The 23287-nt window shown below is 32.6% G+C and overlaps 1 protein-coding gene and 1 long non-coding RNA gene across 4 annotated transcripts in view; both read left to right on the top strand.

Moving 5' to 3' along the window:
- LOC148300973 (ATP-binding cassette sub-family G member 4) overlaps nucleotides 1-23273 on the top strand; it is a 28995-nt gene extending 5722 nt beyond the window's left edge. For 2 of the 3 annotated variants that reach the window (XM_088273989.1, XM_088273990.1), the window contains exons 2-10: nucleotides 6460-6655; nucleotides 13448-13565; nucleotides 14517-14706; nucleotides 15678-15823; nucleotides 16268-16506; nucleotides 17283-17542; nucleotides 19920-20088; nucleotides 20340-20596; nucleotides 20808-23273. In XM_088273989.1, the coding sequence (XP_088130115.1) occupies nucleotides 6544-6655; nucleotides 13448-13565; nucleotides 14517-14706; nucleotides 15678-15823; nucleotides 16268-16506; nucleotides 17283-17542; nucleotides 19920-20088; nucleotides 20340-20596; nucleotides 20808-21227 (1911 nt within the window). In that variant the 5' untranslated portion in view covers nucleotides 6460-6543 and the 3' untranslated portion in view covers nucleotides 21228-23273. Of the gene's footprint in view, nucleotides 1-6459; nucleotides 6656-12962; nucleotides 13089-13447; nucleotides 13566-14516; nucleotides 14707-15677; nucleotides 15824-16267; nucleotides 16507-17282; nucleotides 17543-19919; nucleotides 20089-20339; nucleotides 20597-20807 lie in introns of those variants that run through there. The other variant, XM_088273991.1, reaches the window with a different exon arrangement.
- LOC148300972 (uncharacterized) overlaps nucleotides 1-23287 on the top strand; it is a 206437-nt gene that overhangs the window by 174316 nt on the left and 8834 nt on the right. The window lies entirely within an intron of this gene.

Genomic DNA, 23287 nt, shown 5'->3' with positions numbered 1-23287 from the left:
TTCAATTTTTCGTAATAAAACATCATGGTCTCGTACCAAAAATATATAAAAATAATGAATATATACTTATGTATATATATATATATATATATATATATATATATATATATATATATATATATATATATATATATATATATATATATATATATATATATATATATATATATATATATATATATATATATATATATATATATATATATATATATATATATATATATATATATATATATATATATATATATATATATATATATATATATATATATATATATATATATATATATATATATATATATATATATATATATATATATATATATATATATATATATATATATATATATATATATATATATATATATATATATATATATATATATATATATATATATATATATATATATATATATATATATATATATATATATATATATATATATATATATATATATATATATATATATGTAAATATGGGTAGGGATAAGAAAATTTAATTATTTATACTACAATATATTCCAATAAATATTATATCTAGTATGTAATGATATAAAATAAGTTAAATGTTATTTTTCCAGATATTGATTGTATTGTTCAAGCGATAAGAACAAATAAGAATAAATAAGTAAGAATAAATAAGACTTTGTAAATGAGAATATAATTCATATTAGCAGATACGTGTTATGAAATATCAAAGACGGCTTGTACATTTTTTTGCCGCGAAACTAAAAAGTTAAGAAGAAAAATAAATTTGTTTTTTTTTAATTACTCATCACATTTTATTAACTTTAGAAAAATAAATAAAAACGCATACTTTTGTTTTGCTACTAAGGTTTTTGTCGAAATCGGTTTGAAAAAAAAAACAAAATTAAATTGTATCGGGTTGTGGTCCTATGGTTAGTGTCAGAGTTTCTGGGTTCGAACTCACTCCACCACAATTTGATCTTATTTTTAATGTCATGATAAAAACACAACTCACGAACATGGTAAAAACACAAAAATGTTTTAAAAGCAGTTAAAAAACATTTTTGTGTTTTATTTACCTTTATTCAGTACAAATTAAGACAATTATTTTGGTTGACATTAAAATTCAAAGTATTTATAATACCCGTCGATTTGAAATATGTAACGAATACTTTTATACAAATATAAATAATTCCTCACCAAAATGAGGTCAAATTTTTGAAATGGCTTTTTAAAATGATCATAATGTCACATAAATAAATCATTTACGTATTACTGTGATGTTTATTTTGTGAATGCGAGTTTTCAAGAAATGTTAAAATGTACTACTAACTGACTTCGGTTTGTGCCATTATTTTCACTCAGTATTTTTTACAAGACATCATATTGTTACATTTATTACGTTAGAAGTATTTTTGTAAATTAGCATTTCTTTGAATACTTTATTATTCTATGCAAAGGAGACTCGGCACTGTCATATTGATAAATTGTTTTTTGCTGCTTTGAATATTTCGTCACCATCTTCTCGGTAAGAGGTTGATTAATCTTTGAAAAAAATGGAAAAACCCACCACTTTTTACATTGAACATGAATTATACTGTTAATATAGCTGAATAAACCAAGTTCAAGTCAGGAGAACGAATACTAACATTGTTCGAACTCACATTTTGTGTTCGTTATTTTTTCGTTCTTATTGACCTCGTGTTTGTGAATAATGTCAGGGAATTATCATTTATTATTAGGCAACTACTTGCGAATTCACGCTTTGGTTGTTTCCTTTTTTGTACTTGACCCCCCTGACTCGATATTACTATATCGGGACTCTAACCTTTTAGTATATAAAAATATAATATATTGCGCTCGTGATATGGTTACTGACAAAGAGGCCACCAGTCACACATTCTCACAGTTAAATTTATAAATTATATACCCGTATAAAGAAAATTGAGAAATAAAGTATTCGCAATATTATGAGTGGGCTCAAATTTTTGTTCACATATTCACCCAACTTAGGAACTAATAATATACATTTGAATACAGAAACGCGTTGTCTCCCTTAATCCTTTCTCAAAAAATTATTCATTCACATTGAGACTTTAATATGGTATTTAGATGAAGGCTGCTGATGAAATGTTCTCTATTGTGTGGCTGGCAGTGTGTTGCGACCTCTAAAAAAAGTTTTCAAAGTTGAAAAAGTACGCTTAATCAAACTACGAGTTACATTTTTAATTCTGAATAAATCATTAAATTCAATTCAGAGATATGTACTCGATTATAACTTTGACGTCATAAGTAAGGAAATACTTGGGTGAAATCAGTGATCCAATCGTTTTTTTGTAACTTTTACTTTCAAATATAATATAACATCGTTATATTTTTAGTTGTGTGTACAGTTTCATTTTGAGTGACTATTAGTACCGTGAAATCACTTCAATAAGTGCGATTGATCGATTATTGACCGTTTTGTCTGTAACCAGCAGTTACACTTTGGCGCAAAGTCGCTTCCAGTACAATGTCGTAACGTTGCGTCGATTATCTAAGTTTTCGTCTTCCGTATAAAGGCTTTCCATTACATTCTGATATGCAATAATAGTTGTCTCTCGGAGATCAGCTTCCGATCGGGAGAAAGGAACTCGCGCGAGCTACTGTTGCGTTAGTCGAGATTCAAACAGTCGCAGAAAGATAGTGAGATGAAGCTCGTTTTAGTTTTCCTGCGAGGGTTTGGGTTTGTGACTTTTTGTGTTAGGATGGCGATTTGCTTCTCGACTCGGGTCGGGAGTTGCGGGAAGTAGGAGTAAGGCAGTTATCGCGAGAGCTTTGACCGCTGCCGCGTCGGAATCTGACGCAACTGAAAACGAGTTGTGCAGAAATGATTCTACTATCGTTTATGGGGTCATATTGTTACGGTAGATGTTGTGGTAGGCAGTACGCAGTACCGAGTACACGTACATACATAGTACACAGTACCGACAAATAAGACATATTTCAATACACTCCGAGTTACACACAGTCGAGTCGCTTCTCCTTATAGGCGCTGGAAAATATTTTCATTTAACCCTACTGTACAGTACACTTCTTACAATCAAAACATACCAAAATTTAGAATATTTCAAAATATTTGTACATAAATACTGGATTTAACCCTCGAAGGATTGTTATCAAGAAGATATTATAGATTTCTCAAGAGTGACGAAGAAGTGATTTTTGAGAAACTAATATTAGAGATTATACTAGCGAGTATACCGATGGTTGTAATTATTATTTATTCAAGAGCAAAACAGCATCTGCGAGGACTGCTCGCCGTTCTTCATTTAATTGTCGATAGAGCTATAACCGCGATGATCAGATGTGATGCCTATGCATTATCTGGGTGCGGAACGTATAATTTATATAATTTAATACAATTTTACATACACGACAAATGTTTATTAAGCAACTAGCGAGATATTGATTGCTATTAGCAGCGTAAGGTTAACGACTAATGTTACAATTCCTAGAGAAATAGTTCCTAGTTTCCTTGTCAAAGTCATTGCAAATACATACACGATTAAATGAACGTGTCGTTACATTTTCTTTCTTCAGATCAATTCAATTAAAAATAATTGTACGTTTATATTAACGAGAAGTCAGGCTCGCTCCTAACTGCCGCAATGTGTCGTTAAAATTCATGTAAATATATTCTGTGAATAACTTTACAATATAATATAGTTTTCCAATGTACTCGTTTGCTCATATACCTTTACAATGAATTTTCTTTTTACATGCGTGCGCAAATTATATCGTAAAGTAAGAAATGCTTGTAATTTTTGGTAAAAGAGGAAAATGTGATTAAGTACAAATCAACAAGGCTGATACAAAAATCGACATTTATAAACACTGGTTTTTCAATCCAATTAATAATAAAAGGGTCAGAATTCGAAAAAAATGTATAGATGCCTACATACAGTTTTTATTTTTATTATTATGTGAGCTTGAAAATAAGTTTTACAAATAATGTAAATATATCGCTGTTACTTTAGTTATATGATGTGAAAATTTAAAAGTTCCATAATCAACATGTTGATAAAAATTCTGAACGCATTTAAGATTTTTTAATTTATGTTTTACTAAGTAAATACCACTTTTTCTTCAAATCTGTGTGTAACTCTAAAATTTTGAATTAGCTTCACATACGGTGTTTGAAAATTATGCGGAATGCATCGAAACACGTGTCACAATAGATTTTAAGAAATAGTGGTATTTACTAAGTAAAACTTCTCTCGCTGCTCGCTGATAGTGTGTGAAGACGTGTATTGACCAGTGCTTACTATTTGTTATTTTATTATTATTTTATGTTTAAGACATTTTGTTTCTCTATTAGTGTATTTTTATATTAGATACTGTATATATGTATTATGTTAAAGGCATTAGCCGTTCAATAAATAATAAATAAAAAACTTTAATAATAATGGATAGATTTCACAAAGTGACTGCCGAATCAATCGATGAAATTCAATTTTTTTTTTTAATTTTTATGGACATTTTTTTAGTGTTGTTCGAAAAATATACTTTTCTGAAATACTGGTAATTGAGAAACAACCAGTTTCGAAAATAAACATGCGCTAGTAACTAGAAGTAGATGGTTTACAATTTGATATTCCAAGTTCCGAGCCGGTTGCGGCCGTTGACATTGCCGCAGATTGACAGACATTGCCTGATAGACATTTCCATTTCGCCGTATCGTGGGAACGGAGCCCTATTGCAATATCATTATGTTATTTTGTGTAAAGCGTGCGTGGCCGAGTACCTAAGCATTTGCCCCACTAATGTATAATGTGCACACTGCATTTAGCAACTACATGCAATTAAGTCAACGACCGGATAGGAGTAGGTACTTTCGAGCAGTAAGCCATTATCGTACGCCCACTTCGAGTCCCTTTAAGAGAGAACGCAATATCCGGGATATTCTCCTAGCTTGGGAGAGAAGAATTCGACACCAAAAGCGAATACATTTAAATTTTCAAGAAAATAATATTTCTCTGTAAAAATAACGACTGAAAAAGAGTTATCCGCAATATTTAGATAGTGCAGAATCACTATCTAAATATTGGTAGTAAGTTATAAAGGTCAACACGTTTTACTGGATACAGAATCCACCTTCTCGTGTTTTCAATTTTCTTCATTTAATAAAGTCGGAGGATTAAAATTAATTTTCACAGTAAATCAATATATAATTACACGCTTACACAGTGTCGGATCTACTGTAGGGTTAGGTTAGTTGGAATGGGAAAACCGAGACCCGTTTAAAAAAAGGAGCAAGTCAGATGGGCCCTTAGCGTTTCTTAAATGGGCGCCCTGTTTAACACTGGTAAAGGAAATTCTGTTTTTTTTTTTAAATTAGCAAAACTGAAAGGGTTTTGGAATCTTTTTGGGGTCGTGAAAATAAAGTCGAAATAATGATCTTTAAGTGGTGTCACGAAAACTTTGTGAATCTGGCGCCATATAACGTAGGTCCGGATGCGGCGCTGTACTCTTCTTCTATTTTCTACGTAATATCGTGAAGACAGCAATTAATATAATGTTTGTACTCGTAACTACATTTTAAAATGCAGGTAGCCTTGTATCAAATCCTTCCAGTTTTCCCGTTTACCCCGTGTTTTATCATTTATGACCTTTGGGATGCGTTACTTTAATAATCAATTCTATGTAATTTCAAAACAGCTTAATTTTTTATAATTTATTATATTTTCACATGACTGGTGTCCGGATGATTTGTATTTTTTTATGTAATAGTGTTTTACAAAATGATAACTTACCGCACCAATAAAGGACTTTTGAATATGGATATGCATCGTTGGATGTCAGATATAAGTCTATTTTTGATGGAATATGGTACTAAAAGAACCGGTACCTGCCCTGCATACAGAGCTGTCCTATTTTATAAATATGTTTTATTATTTAGGTTTTTCCGTTTATTTTTTTTTTGGTGGAACGCCCTTTTTAAAGAAGGTTTTCAAGACAGAAGATTGAAAGCAGTAAACGTTTTGTCTTCCGCCAATTGTTTTTTTTTTATCGGATTCGAATTTTCATAAGGTTACAAAATATTTCAAAAATGTTAATTCGTTTAAAAATTATTATATTTATTCTATCAAACACTGGATTTGGACGATACATCACGATGTACATTATATTGTAGGTGTCTAGACAAAGACGAAGCATACATTTTACCAAGGGAATATAGAAGTCTGAGCATACTTTCATATTCCTTTCGTATTAAAATGCATGCTTTGTCTCTAGTGAGATACCTACAATACAAATCTTGGTAATTCGATCGTTGACATTGTTTTTTTTTTGGAATACCAAGGACATATTTCGATATATAGCTCCGATAATTATTAAACTATGTTCACTATCCACAGCACCAAAAGATGACATTCGAATATTCAAAAGAAAGGTGTTTCTGTAATTCGTGATATGTTTAAGTCCTGTTCACATTAGTGCCACTTTGTGTAGGGTCGTGTCTCAGCGCGTAGTGCAGTGCGCAGTGCGCAGTGTGTGTGCAGTGCGCAGTGTGCGTGCAGCGAGAGAAGAGACACAATGGCTGTACACAATGAGGTGTACGTGAGGAGACTGACTCATCTTCCACAGAGACCTCCCATAGATATCGAATTCCAGGACCTCACGTACTCCGTTCCAGTCGGCCGAAAAGGTAATACATATTATATTATTTTTATAATTTCTTCTAAGTTCAGAACCATTTTCTAAACTCTAAACCAAAACTAGACGATGTTAACTTGATTGTTAATTAAATCAGGCATGGTGGTTAGTCCTGCGCTTGATGCATAAGTTAAAGTACCTAATATAAAATACATATCACGGTGAAATAATATACATATTGTACTCCCCTTCAAAAATATAAATAACTTGCACAAAAACCAACTGTCAATGTGATGTTTTGAATGAATAAAAGCAAGACGTACACAAATTATTAAGTTTATCAAAATTGCTACATAAGTATGTATTTTCAGTAAATACAACATGACCTGTTGCGTTTATATTGATTTATTTATTAGCTACAGTTATTTACAAGAAAATATAAGGTTTTTAATTAATAAGGGTAAGACATATATAGGGGGTAAAGATCGGCCTTATCTCTTTTTTGTGTGGGATTTTCGTAAGAAGATCAGAGATATTAACGTGATTTGTAAATGTCTTCTAAATTTCGCATGATACTCAATATAATACGACGCCGCTTTATCGAAATTGCGTGATATCGGACATAGTCATATCTAATGGATGACTCTGTTGGTGGACTTTATGACATAATACACATACATCAGATTGACCGATAAAATATGTAAATTAGTCACGAAAACTGTGTCATACGCGATTTAGATCAAAGGCAACTGAACTGAATCAAAGTGGCTATTGCATATTATTTACGTTTTTAAAGTGATGAAAGTATTCTCAGATCAAATTATTACGTATTGATCGAACCACCTTTTTAATTTGACTTAGTTTAAAAGTGAATGGAAGCAAACATAATAATATATCGCTTGTGAAATGCCAAAGGGCCACAACGCAAAAAAATTAACTCTTCATTCCAAAAATGGTATCTAAATCGTCTACATTTTCATATTCGAAAGACAACCATGATTCTAGCGTTAGAAATGGACATTTATAACGCTAGAATCATGGGTGTCTTTTTCGAATGTGAAAATGTTGACGATTTAGAAACCATTTTTGGAATAAAGAGTTTAATTTTTTTTGTGCGTTGTGGCCCTTTGGCATTTAACCAGCGATATACTCATTCAGATATGTGTTTATATGAGATACAAGTATCTTATATCATTAGATGTAAAAAAATGTTGCGTGTATTATTCTAAACTTCTTACATTTACATAAACAAAGCTGTTCAACTGTGACCTACTTTGAAAAAAAAACACAAGCCTACGTATATGTATAATATTATCAATGGACACCAGGGGTGTCCCTAAGGATTTCAGAGAGATCGCGTTAAATTCGCACAAGGCCTCGCGTTAAATTCGACAAAATATTAAATCCCACCAACGGAAATATTTGATAAATTTTGGGATGCTGAAAAATCCTGAAAATCTGAAAAATGTTAATTGATATCTAAGGGTGGTGACTGACCGGAGCATTTCGTCGTAACGTAACGTCGTAACATCGCTCGCGGTGAGCATCCGAAACTATGGATGGAGCGCTAGGCTCGCTGTACTGACTATACGAATGCTCGCATCGTAACGTGTTACGTTACGACGAAATGGCTCCAGTCAGTCACCACCCTAAAAGACCTAACAACTCATGTTATGGTCATCGGCCTTACAAAAGTTATTGTTGTAAGGGTTTCAAAAAATATGTAAATATTTACGACGCACACAAATTTAAATGATTATTATTATTTATAAAATATGAAGTCACCATTAATTGTGATTATTCTTAATTAAATTATGTATTGTAAGCTAGAGACCTTTCAAGACTTGTACTTCCAGATAGACGAAAAATTTCATCATAGATAATATCTAAGGTGGAATCGTCTGTATTCTCGAAAATACTCTTAATAATAATAATAAAAAAAAAAACGCTTTTTTTCTTCAACCGCGTTAGAAAAAACGGTACAAAAAGTTTTTGTACCGTTTTTTCTAGGTGCTAATTTTTCTTAATTTTTTTTTGTAGTTTGTCCTAAATAGGTAACCATATATCGACTTGCTAATGTAGATAATTCATAAAAAATTATGTAAATAAATTTAATAACCTAATTTGGATTTAATTTTTATGAATATCTTGTGATTGGAAGAAAAGTAAATGCGTCATTAAGCTCAAAATGGTGTCAAAAATGCAATATAATAACTGTGCTTCAAGATAATATAATAATTAAATAAAGAGATAATCACTGAAATCATTATACCTAATTAACTATTACAGAATCTTCATAACCTACTCCAGTTTGACTATCTGACACCATAATTTATAGTATATTTATATCGTTTCGTTAATCTAAAATTGGCAAGCAAATAATGCGTTAGGTACATATACGTAAGTATATGTTATATTTACTGAATTTTTGCGATATATTGTAACGATTTTTTTTCTCAAAAAAATATGATGACGATGGAATCATTTTTATTGATTTTTAGGTACTACCTCTACCCCCCCCCCTTATAATTTTTTCATTATTAATTTATTTGTTTTTAATTCTATACATAAACAGAACATTCACATAACAACTGAGAATGCTCCGATACATGATCTCAATCGGAATATTGTGTGTGAATAATACTAGAAAGGGTTAAGGACCGGTTCGGCGAACTCTAAAAAAATTAGGCACCGGTTCTAGCGAACCGGTGCGAACTGGCTGAATCCCACCACTGTATATGTATATATTTTTTTAATACTGTATATTCGTACTAATAATTCTTACGATAATAATTCGCACTATGGACGGAAATAATAATTCAACAAGACTAATATTTTTTAAGGTAGGGCCAATTTATGAAACTGTCTAGGATTTTTGATAAATGTCTGTCACAGGTGATGCAAAGTACTTGCGCGAGAACCTACTAATCATAGGTATTTTTATTTTCATACGGTGAAAAATGATAGATTCACAGTATAAATAAGTATTTCGTATTGTCTGGAATAGGGATTATGTCTACTTACATTACATTTCGTAATAATATTATTAGATAATTTCGTGTGAATAAGCGCGATTGAAAATAATTTATAGATCCTTAAAATTGTTGAAAGTCTTGACCGACTAGTATCTCGAGGCCTTTCACATTTGAATTACATATACTGTATTGTAAATCTAAATAAATTATCTACTAACCATTTATCTTGACCGATTGGATCACGCATGGCTTCTCATATTAAAACATTTTTAATCTTCCGTTTTTTTTATAAAAAGATTCTAAGCATAAAAATACTATTTTTGACTGATGAATAAAAATAATGACGTGTGATCGAATTCAGATACTGTTAAATGTTTAACCTCGAAACGAAAAGTCCATACAAAGAAAGAGTTTCAGCCGATCCTCACCATTTATCCTCCTCCTGTCCAGCTAAAAATCGATGCTATAAGTAACTATAAAAAAACGAACGCAACCTCATACGTTATGTTCAAATTCATTTTTTTAAGTCAATCAACAAAACAATTCAAAGTTTCTTCTTACTTCTAAAATATTTTTTGTGGCTCCCCTTGGCAATCTTACTGACTATCTTGGAATATAGCAACTTCAAAATACTTATCTTAAAAAATATATATATAAATATAAAATAAATGTCCATTCGTTTCCATTTTTTTAAAGCTGTAAGTAAGTACGTAAACATTATCTATAAGCAAAAAACTTAAACGTAGCCGCAATAAAAACGAATAAAAAAGAACGTCATGAAATTCAAACAAGCGCGAAACAAATTGCTGCGTTTGTTTTTCACACTTTCACAGAATGGCGGGAAAGCGTAAACTTTTGCGGACGGTGTAATTTATTTTGTTAATAAAATTACAAAGTTTAAATTACTTCAACGAGTGTCATTTGAAAAGTGAAGTGAATATTATTATTATGATAATGCTTGTAGACATCGCTCAACTTTATTATACAATAAATATCGCTTGGAAAATCAATATTTACAACAATAATGAGAGTATCTTAACTTAATACCTCATTCACTGTTTTAATTAAAGGTCGAATTAAGAAAGTAATCAGTCAAACTCGAGTTATCTCGTGTCTGAGGTTGGCCCTCAAGTTTCAATTCAACACTTTATTAGAAATAATATACAACGTTGATTTAAATAAAAGTAGAATAAAATGTGCAATTTAACGTTATTTTTTAAAACAAAAAATAACGTAAAACTAATCAAAAATTACACCGGACTAGCGCTTAATTGAGAGGTATAAAATAAATTAAACCGTTACGTGCTGGAAACGTACACAAAATTGGTTGATCACATAGGATAATTACTAGGAAGACAATTTGGTAAGTTACTTATTGATATTTAAATGTAAGGTTACTTACCTTCGAAACATCGATTCCTTATTCCTGCATTTTCGTCCTTCTGCCATCAACGGACATCCGTGAGACCTCTCGGACACGGACAATATAATTGTCGTCACTTTAACGTCACTGATTAATATGATTCTATGTATATTTATCCAATTTATTACCCGTTTGCCGAATACGATATGTCACACTGTAATAAATTGCGCGTATATTTTTCTTATAATCTGCAAGATTTATCATTTTTTTAGTAATGACCTTTAAAGTTTGTGAGGCTCATGGTCAAGTTTGTATTCAAGATTATTAATTATATTGATGAAGAAATAAACTATAGATCTTACGTGTTAAATAGTGGAAAGTCACACAGCGAGTAGTAGACTTGTTGCATAATAAAAAGTAATAACTATGTAAACGTTTTGTGTTGTTTTGGGTTAAAAATCCACACATAATACTAACAATAATAATAATATCAGTAATAAGTACTTGCACGCTGATGTTGTGATCGCGACTGCAACAAGTGCTAAAGATACACGGCATAATAACCTCAAAAACAATATCAGCAACATAATTCGATAGTTTTTAACGTAACTTAAATTAAATTTAACGTAAATTAAAAAAAATATTCTTTAATTACGTTTCTTTACCTTTCAAGAAAGACGTTTCAGCCAAATGATGAGTATTTTTTTTTTAAAACAGTTACATCAAAACGTCTAAATTTCCTAAACGTCAAAGTTGATTGTATTGGTGGTGATATAATGCTGTAAACTACATTAGTTTACACCATTTTAGCCAAAGATATCATAAATCTTTTCAGCCAATATATGTATTTGAATAAGAAATTTGCCCCAATAAATAAACATTTTATTTTAATTTAATATTACAAGGCTGTGATGGAAGTCATATATTTGTAAAATGTAAAGTCGGGGGCGTTGTTTTGTTATTTATTATTGAGTAAATCATCCTCAGTCCGTCCCGATTGTAAAAGTAATAGGTTTGCTCACGATTAGGTACCATTCGCAATAATGAAATGAGTAATAATGGGTAATGCTAATATTACTGCTACAAGGCCACCCGGTGATTAGTTGCATCGAATGAGCCGTCGACCTAATATCCGTTGTTTTCTTGTCTCGTCCCCCAAACTGTGTTTCGCTCCGTCAATCCAAACGTAAAATTACTGAAATCGACAGCCAAATCGGAACATAAATAATGTAAAAAAATAGTCTAACTAGAATATTTTCAAGAATGAAAGCATTTAAAGAAAAGGGGTGAATATTTGTAACAAAATATTTGTCAAAACGAATCAAATAAATGAATGGTTTAAACTGAAAATAGTATTAAAAGCGTAGTTATGGAAATTCAAATAAGGAAGAATGAATTATATTTATTAAGTGATATATTTTGTTGACAATTTTTATAAATTGTGATTATTTATTTCCCATTTTCCTAACTAATCAATGATGTATTTAGACATTTTGAGAATCGCAACGAGAGTTGCTTACTGTTTGTGAGCTATTATTAGATAAATACAATCATTACCCAATTTTATGATCCTTTTTACCCACCATTAAATAATAGTAAATTAATTTTACGTATTGTTTAATGGACATGTAATTATATATAATGATTTGTAACCATCCTTACCGTTATTATGCCCGTTTGTAACACTTAAAGGTATACGAGCAAACAATTAAAGAATTTAAATTCAAATAAGTATTTAGTAAAATTTTATTGAATATCAAACAAATAACAAGCATTCAAATGCAGGCACAACATTGTACGGCTTTGAATCACCGCCCTTACATATTGCAATGTCAAACACACTCCGACAAGTATGCACACGTTGTTTATCTTAACGCTATAAATCAAGTTATTTGCATTGCAACTTTACACGCGCATTTATTATTGACATAATTCCATTACTTTATGTATTCACTAATTATTTTATGCGAAAATTTGTCTGAGCAAAATGTAGTATATAACTGGCCAACATTGTCTTAGTGTCGTATCGTTTAAAAGATGTTTCACGTGAATTTAATTTTGTATAACCAGTTTTAAACTTTTTTTAAATTCGATTAATCTTGAATGATTAGCGAAATCCAAAAAGCTAATATTGCCACTGAAAAAAAGTACAGGCAACATATCTAAACTTTTCTGTTGTATTTGGTATAAATGCGTGTTTTTACATTAATAATTATATCAAATATCATATTCATAAATTAGTAAAATACAAATAAATAACAAAAAAATCAAGATATATTTACTTGATCATTAATTATATGAAGACAGGATAATCAATCTTGCGCTTTAGGTACCAGTCAGGGGTATTTTTTTTAACGAATATTAATGTGAAAATATTTTTCATTGCTTGACCCCTTGGGAATCGAACCTGATGCATTCAGCGCGGTAGCCAAACGTGTTTACCAGTACACTATGGAGGCGGACAAACGCTTTTGTTAATATGTGAACTTTTTCTTCTTATTTTCAGCTTCCAAGATTATCCTTCGTAGCATCAGCGGAATATTTCGTTCCGGGGAACTCACAGCTATCCTGGGGCCGTCTGGTGCAGGAAAATCTACACTACTCAATATATTAGCTGGATACAAGTAAGTTTATTGAGTTTACATGTCTATCACAATTCCAAGAATGAAAGTACCGAGGAGTAGTTGTAATGTAACAAATTCCCCAAATGATATTTCAGCTCTGAAGAACATTTGTTACAATTAACCCTTGTTACTTTCATCCTAGGTCTCCTTCTCTTGTAGGCCACTGCATTCCGCTTGCCTTAAATATATGAAGGTGAGGTGATCAGTCTTACACTCCTGTCCAAGGCGACAAACATTTCATCATAACATTGGAAATTAACACTGATTTTCAAACACACTAAGGGAGTAATTTTGGCTAGAACTTAAAGCTTATGCCTATAATAGCCTTAATATTACGTTGAATCAAGATTTTAAATAGATAAAAACTATTCTTACCTAGCAAGTTATCATATGTTTTCCAGTGAATTTTTAATCACCTTTTCACATTATAGCTGTGAATGCTGGCAAAAGGACTATTAATTTATTTACATGTTATTGGGGCGATTTGATTATGTCGAATCAAGTGCTCTATGCACCCAACAGTGCATAGAGCACCGTACCATATAGAAGAAGTGTTAAGTTGATTGTTATAAATACGAAGGAATGGTGATCACCTATGAGCTAATATTGTAGAATAATGTGAAATTAATATTAGAGTGAAAAATCACTTATACTTTTACAAACGAACCAAACTCCAATCAGTTAATTTTAATCCAGCGCCTTCTAATCAGTTTTTCTTCTTCTTATTTTATGTATGCACATAGATGCCAAGGCTACAAGATTAGAGAGAGAACCTTCGGGCAGCTTTTCTTGATTGTCAACGAGCAATATTTGTTTGTATGTCAGCACCGCTATGAACACTTTGGTCCTCTGATGTGGTGTGCAGTGTCGAAAGCTAGTGTGTATGTTATTTGTACACGAATATGGTACCAATTTCATTGTATGAACTTTAGTTTTTTTGATTTGTTTCAGATGCTTTTCAGCCACAGGACAGATATGCACCAACGGCAAGCCGCGGGATATACGGCAGTTCAGGAAGTTGAGTCGGTACATCATGCAGGAGGACATGCTGCAGCCCCGCATCACGGTGCACGAGGCCATGATGATGGCTGCGGATCTCAAGCTAGGAGACGACCTCACCAGGGAGAAAAAACTTGTTGTGGTTTGACAATTTTTATCAATAATCTTTCCAAGCTCTAAATAATCTTTGAAAAAGCAATTAGATTAATGATGGTGAAGTGTCCTGGGATGGTATTTCACAAAAATGGCACTATGTAAAATGACCAAAATTATGATTATTATTATCATTTTTATCATTTAAATATATAAATATAAGTAATCAAAAGACAATTGATACAAGAAAAAAGCGACATACAAAGGATCCAGCTGTCCTATATGTACTTTAATCGCATTAGTTATTTTGACAGCAAGATTAAAATTCAAAATTGAAGACTATGCTGCTACTGTCACTGCGGATTTATTAATTTTATGGAGCTTACCTGTTGATGTATTTCGTATTAGAAATAAGGGAACTACAGGCTTTACACATTTGTTATAGCGAAATTGCTGCCAACATTCCAAAACCATGCATATGCGTCAATATGTTTCCAAGTGATGAATTAAATTATAAATATAAAAAATAAAATACAGATTTTTATGAATGCAAACACCTTTTATGTGTACTACATTAAATCCGCCTCTTGACTGAAAATATTTACTTATTTATTTTTTTACAAAAATGTTAATAAAATCAGTATATAACCACTCACCGAGATTTTTACGTCTACCGGTTTCGAGACGTACCCGTCTCTTCGTCAGGACAATCACTAACACAGCATGCAAACAATACTACCCTTCACCACCATAGCACCATTTACACACTCCAAACTACACAAAATGTCTAACACATGCGATTTTTGGTCGACCCGAAAACCAACATGCACTATAGTTTTCAATACAGACATGCGTTACGAGCCGAGGTTAAACGTGCAATGAAATATTTACTTTTTACAAAATATTTACAAAATATTTTACAAAATATTTACTTTGTTTTGATGATTAACTAACTTTTGTTTGCTCTTTTTCCCATCTATCATGATAGTTAATTTTTTACATAAAATATTGTCCCTTTAGGTGTCCGAGATATTGGATATGTTGAGACTCACCAAGGCGGAGCACACGGACACTACCAAACTATCCGGAGGAGAAAGGAAGAGGCTGTCCATAGCTCTGGAATTGGTGAACAATCCTCCGGTCATATTCCTGGATGAACCCACTACGTAAGAAAATTACATACCAAATCTTATCTCATCATCACCATGTCAACCTGTATTTGTCCACTGCAAGAGATAGGGTCTTAATGTCTACTCCACTGGAATACATCGGGGACTGAATCCACCCTTCTGTGGCTGGAATGGTCTCATTTGTTGAGTTCATTATACAATTCAACTCAAAAGTTTCCTGCTTTCCAACATCTTTATTAAATAGAACGCTTTATCACCCTTCTCACAACTTGCAGACTGATGTAGTGTCAAACTATGGTTCACAATTTAGCATCTTTGTACACCATGCGAAGACTACAAATGTAGATCTACAAACATTTGTTTGTACAATTGGAGAATGCTACATTTTTTATTATTGCGTTTCACATCACTAGTAAGATAATATTTGGAAAAAAAAGCGAATTCAGATAGTGATCTAGCGTTGTTGTTGTAATATTCCAGGGGTCTGGATGACTTGTCTTCATCCCAGTGCATCGCGCTCCTGAAGCAGATAGCGGAGGGCGGGCGCACGGTGGTGTGCTCCATCCACACTCCCTCCGCGCGCCTGTTCGCCATGTTCGACAACACCTACATCGTGGCGGACGGCCAGTGCGTGTATCAGGGCTATGGGGGGCACATTGTCTCCTTCCTCCAGGATATCGGTCTCACTTGCCCCCGACACTACAATCCCGCAGACTTCGGTAAACAAAATAACCTTATTTTTTCATACAACTGTCGCTATAAAGTCCAAATAGGTTTGTCTGTTTCGGCAACAACCCTCCAACAGTGAGCTCTGACAGTAAAAAAATTCTACAGCTTCTTTTCTGGGATTTTAAGGTCAAAGATTTTCAGCTGACAGTTTGATGGGTATAAAAGTGACAAACAATTATTTTTAACATAACGTAAAACACTAAAATAACACAATTGTGTTGTCACTCATGAGGATTGATTTTCTTAATTTTTATTATAGGTATCGCATGTGTTTGACATTTCAAGAGAGTAAAATGAAATTTTCTCATTTAATATAGGTCAGAAATCGACAAAAGTTGGTTTTGAATGATGGTTTTCACTAATATTAAAATCAAACTCTCAAAGGGATGTTTTGGACAAACAAAAGTACAGACAAAGTGCAATAACTCAAATTTATTAAAAAGTCTTTTTTATTGTCATTGAAAATATCATCGAACATAACGAAACTGTTCACATTGATTTTAATCACACGGGATACAAAGTGGTGGTAATTCACTAGAAAAAAATATGGTTTTAACTGTACTATCAAGGGTTGAGAGTAGATCTAATCTTTTTTTTGTATAGACTTTTCGTTGCAAGCATGATATACTGACATATATATGTGGCACTAATTTTGCTGGTAAATGTGGGAGCTTTTATCCATATTTCACTTTTCCCACTATACTTTTTGTACTATAAATATTTTATCTGGTAAAATTATTGAGTACATTTTTTTGTTTGTTTTCAGTAATTGAGGTGTCGAGTGGAGAGTACGGGGAGCACGTGGAGAAGATGGTGGTGGCGGTGGACAACGGGCGCTGCGAGCGCTGGGAGCCCCGGGGGGCCGCGCCCGCCGCCCGCCGCTCCCTGCAGGGCTCCATCCTGCAGCTAGAGGACCCGCAGGCCCCGCCCGCCTCCCGCACCCACCAGTACAAGTACCGCAGCTCCGGCTGGACGCAGTTCCGCATACTGTTCTACAGGATCATGCTGCAGACGTGGAGAGATGCGGTGAGCTACCTACCTCCATGACTAAATTCTTCTTTTAATAGGTTACATCATTCTGAGGTTTTTTTGTTGTTGCTTAGATTATTCTTTAAACATATCCGAGTTATAGCAATTTGTAAATTGTACCACGCTCACTTTTTTTTGCTGTAGTTTTGTTTGGTTTCTTTATCGGAACTTCTTATTTTAATAACTGAAGGCTATATCTTGATAACTACAAGAACAATTTCAAATTAAATTGACACCATGTTTTGATTATACTATTTTCTACTAAGTTTTATTTTGTTTTAATGCTTCCTTTATTATTATTATGATTTTTTTATTTACGAAAAATTTAATTTATTTTTATTTTTAAACAACTGTTATTTTCACATAATTTTCTCTTTTCTGCTGCTTTTTAGCTGTTGCATTATTAACAACAACAAAAACATTTATTTGTTATACCTGATGATGCTACAACTTACACCATTAGCGAGCATTCTGGCAAAACCATTCACCAGAGCTGCTTGTATCTCAAACATTATTTTTATTCAGTAAAAATAAACTTATTTAAAAATTGTAACTGAATATCGGAGTTAAAATACAAATATCTTTTTATGATTATTTTTTGAGCAGAGGACGCTAATCCCTTTACACCATATCATCCTATGAGTTTAAAAGGATTTTATAAATATAACTTTTATGTACTTTGATTAGCTGATACATTGTAATCCAGGTAACCCTGAAATAGAGTGTTTTTTTCTCTTTTTTTTAGCTTAATGCCACTAGAAAAATGCATTACAAAAAAATGTTATGTAAATACATATAATATTTGTATTTACATAACTTTCTTTTGTAATTCGTTTTTATAGTGGCATTAAGTTTAAAAAAAAGAAAAAAGCATTGTATTTCAGGGTTGCCTGGATTACAATGTATCAGCTTATCAAAGTACGTAAAAGTTATATTGATAAAATCCTCTTAAACTCATAGGATGAGTTTATCATATATTATATGATGTTTAATTTTTATGAAGTTCTGCCAAACAGTAAGTCACCCAAATGTTTCTTTTAGAATTGTTTATATTGAGAATAATGACAAACATTTCATTGTTAGTAGTGAATAAAAGGGTTAGCAGGTTAAAGTTTCACCTATTGTTTCCGTCCATATAATATGGTATAATATAATCAATAATCGTCATTCATTTCATTATGGTATGACATATTTTGATTTAATCTAAGCACTTTCATATTGCATATTACATTAATTTGAGTTCCTAAATAAATGATCATTATCTAATATATTTATCTACCAGAATAACCACCTTTAGCTCTTTCGACATTGTGCCTACCTAATTTTATTATATGTGTTCTCATTCTCTTACCAAAGGCATAGTTAATCAGGCCTGGCCAACCCAAATTGCACCCCGGGCTGCATCGTGATCTAAAATTTTCCTAAGGGCCGCATACAGACAGTAATAAAAAATAAAAATTTACAACAAACATCATACTTATTGATTTTTTTAAAAAGTAATATATATAATTTGAATTCAGAGGTAATCAAAAAGTACAATCAGGGTAATTGTAAAAAGAAACATTATTACGACCAGATGTGAGAAGAAAACACACATTGAACCAACAAAAAATGTATCTGTATAGTAATAAACATTGTTATCAAATTCAACAATCAAAATTACTAATTAGGACACATAAAATCAAACCAATTTTTCAATGGCCGCTCAGTGCGAGATTTAAGTTTCTTTTCACCGGAATAAAAGCATTTTATGTAATTACAGAAACTTGATTGGTTTTCATAACTCACAATATAATTCAAAATACATTCTGAAGGACCCAATATTCGTCATACATAAACGCGGGCCGCATCTGAGGGCGCCGCGGGTTGGCCTCCCTTGACTTAAATAATGCTGAAGAAGATATCAAACCCTTATCATCTTGAAATATTATTTTAAGTAGGTAGCCAAGCGAGCAAAATAAAATATTGGTAACAATAACAATTGTATATTTATAATTTTCCACAATGCCAAATGTATTTATTTACTGCGTCTAGAATATGGATATTGAAAATTACCTACAAAATAACATTTTCCTTGCATTTCATTCCGTATTCCTAATATTAAATACAATTTTACATACATACATGTAGAATCTAACTTTTGCGTGGACAGTAAACCCGCCTTTACATTAGTAATCACAACACAGGGGGGTGGGGGACGAGACAGAATGCAGAACGCACGGAAGGCGAGGGGGCAATGACGAGTCATTTTGCGTTTATATTGAAAATAGGAACTGGTGAATGACAGTGTGATTTTGATTCATTCATGTAGTAACAGACCCTATCGGTTGCACAAAGCTACTGATTGTAATAATGCAATAAATCATTGTTTCAGGCTTACTTATGGCTGAAGATATCACTGCACATATTCTTGGGGATTATCATAGGATTCCTGTACCTGCAGATGGGCGAAGATGGATCTAAAACATTATTCAACTTTGGCTTCTGCTACGCCTGCCTCATAGTTCTAATGTTTGTTCCCATGTCACCGATTCTATTGTCGTGTAAGTATTTCTTACATTTAGAATTTACAAGTAAGGTGGGCTTTATTATAGGGTTCTTGCCTACTAAATTTGTAACTTGTTTCCTGGATTTTCTAGGCATTATAAATGAAAGGTACCATTCTGAAATCATTCATTAGTCTTATGCAGAAAGTGAAGATGATATTAAAAGAGTAGCGTCCCGCTTCCAGCAGAAATGGCCGAGGGATTCGGGTTGCGCATCCTATTTTTACCAGGTATTATGTATTGTTTAGTTCCGACGGAAGTTCAGTTACTAAAGAGGGAGTACTTCAACCGGTGGTATGGACTGAAGCCGTACTTCGCGGCCATGACCCTGGCTCGCCTGCCCATCCAGCTGGTCATGAGCAGCATCTACCTGAGCATGGTGTACTTCATCACGGGGCAGCCGCTCGAGATGCTCCGTTTCTCCATGTTCTTCTCCGTGCTGTTCCTGGTGGCCCTCATCTCCGAGTCGCTGGGGATCGTCATCTCTTCCACCCTGAACATTGTGGTAAATATTCGCGCGAGATGCAACCTATTTATGTCAGGTCTGATATTACGCCGAAAAGATAATGAGTTAACTACATACTGTAGTAATATCAAATCGCAGAAAAAATTCCATCACGCTGCGGGGAATCTTAGTAGTAAATTTAGTAGAAGAACTTAAAGATCGTGTTCTATAAATGCTACAAGTCTAATAGATTTGTGGTTTGTGTCTCCAGAATAGCGTGTTCACGGGTCCCGCCCTGGCGGTGCCGCTCATGCTGCTGGCGGTGAACGGGATCGGGTCGGGCGACCTGCCGGTGGCGCTGTTCTGGCGCCTGGCCATGGCGTGCAGCTACCTGCGCTACGGGCTGGAGGGGCTAGTCTCCGCCATCTACGGCGCGGGCCGCCCCGACCTGGTCTGCCCCCCAACGGAAATCTACTGCGAGTACAAGAGCCCCAAGCATTTCGTCAAGATGATGGGCATGCGCAACGCCTCCTTCACGCTGGACCTTTCCATGTTGATTTTCTTCTTCTTGAGCTTCAACGCCGTCGGCTACTACCTACTTCGACAGAGACTATCTCCCAACAGGACCTTCAAGGCTCTCAAATATATCGGGAGATTCGTCAAATCTCATATGAACATGTCGCCCCATTAACGCGCCCAGTCAAGTTTATAACAGTAAGTGCATACAGGATAATATATATATTATAATGGAGTAATCCGGAACACCGGACTGACCGCTTTCAAAGATTATCACAAATGTAATTAAAGAATATTAAGATTGCAGGAGTTTAAAATATAAACAATCCAGTTATTCAAGCCCTTATGTTATTATATTATATGAGAAAAAAATCATTTTAGGGTATTATACAAACGTATCAATCCTCGAATGAACCATTTTCTGGTAAAACTTCTGTGATTTTTACGGCCAAGTTGTTTAAAAACTGATTCTATCGGGGTATGCAAAGTCGAACCTTTTTACTTGCATTTTGAAGCATATTGTAGCATTCATCTTATGAGTTGGTAAAGAATCTCAAAACCCAAAGTTTTTTCCATGAATCTCAAAAATATATCACATTTTTAAGATTCTTATAGATATATCTAATCCAGGAAGATGTATCCCATCATAAACAAAAAATTAATAATCTTGGGTTTAAATTTTTTGTTGTTGTATATATTTCATTATATTAGATCCAACTTACAATAAATATTCCTGTCTACATTTTGTCTCTTAGGCAAGTTCGTACAAGGCAAAATAATGTTTAAATTCTTCTACTGTAAAATTGCATTTTGTGGTTTATGATGTATGATGTAGAAAGTATTGGTATTTGACAGGTTATCTTCATTTGAACATATTAATAACGTAACAATTTTCATATGATGCTGTTCTATATTATGAAAATCACTTACCATGGAAAATTTTCATATTCAACTTTTACTATGATGACTTTTCCTATGAAGCCTAAAAATAATTAATTTTCAAATAATTATCGTAGCTTCTAATATATTGGTATAAATTTTAAATGGGATAGAAATTTTACATGAAAAATCAATGATTTTTTATTAGAAGTAAATAAATGACTTTACTTACTAGACTTAAGAAAACATTACTTTATACATATCTTATTGACAGAATGCTTAGTCCAAAATATTAATAATTAATTCCAATTATTCCTGAGATGGAAATCTACTTTTTTAAAAATTAATTTCTAGAAATATATGTATTTTTTCTTAATGTATAAAAAATTTATTTTTCTCGCATAAATAAATATATATCTACGACTTTTCTGATCACATTATCCAGTGTTCACATTCAGTGCAGTTTTTCTATAGGTGCTGGGCATTGAGGTAACAAAACAGAATATTTTTGTGATGTAAAAAGTTAAACTTTCTAATGATAATTTATTGAACAAAACTCACCTACGAAGAGGTTGAAATATATATACAGGCGGACCTCAACCTTCGCACATGATTGGTTCCTGAAAATGTGTGCAAAAATTAAATGTTCGAATGTAAAAGGATGTATGTATAAAAAAATAATTTCAAAAACACCAAAAATTGTACTTTCAAACTTGTATTTATTGAAAATTACTAAGTAAATATTGAATAAAAATTATATTTTCTTAATAAACTTGTCAAGAGTTAGTTGTATTTTACTATTTTTTTTTCATAGAGAGTTCTGTAACATGAAGTTCTGTACTATTATGGATTGCACGCACTTAAGAATGCATTCTCCATTGGATCACATTCTTCCATATTTTTTAAAATGTCTCGGATGTGTAAAAGCTTCGTTCATATTTTTTATTGTTAAGGTCTTGATGATTTCTTCAAGTTCTTCTTCCTCACTTTCAATTTGTATATTATTTTCATTCTCTTTTCGGTCCATTAGAAATTCATTAGTCATGGGTTCATAATGAGATTCAATCATCTCATTAACATCTTCACTGTTGACATCCAGGCTTACTTCGTTTACTAGGTGAACTATTTCAAGTGTGATGGTTTCTGTAGTGTTCAATATTGTTTATTCCATATGTTATAATCCAGTACGTACATAACACTTTTCACAGTACGGACTCGGTTCATACGCATTTCATAGTGTGAAAGGGAAACATTATTGCATTTTTGCCAAAAAAGATTTTTTCAAACGTGCGAAATAGCGAATTGTGCCAAAGATGAGGTCCGCCTGGATATATATATATATATATATATATATAT

The sequence above is a fragment of the Brachycentrus maculatus genome, unplaced genomic scaffold (genome assembly GCF_059751285.1).
Source record: "Brachycentrus maculatus isolate JH-2025_06_01 unplaced genomic scaffold, ASM5975128v1 h1tg000624l, whole genome shotgun sequence".
Classification (NCBI taxonomy): domain Eukaryota; kingdom Metazoa; phylum Arthropoda; class Insecta; order Trichoptera; family Brachycentridae; genus Brachycentrus; species Brachycentrus maculatus.
This window is presented reverse-complemented; position numbering and strand designations above follow the sequence as displayed.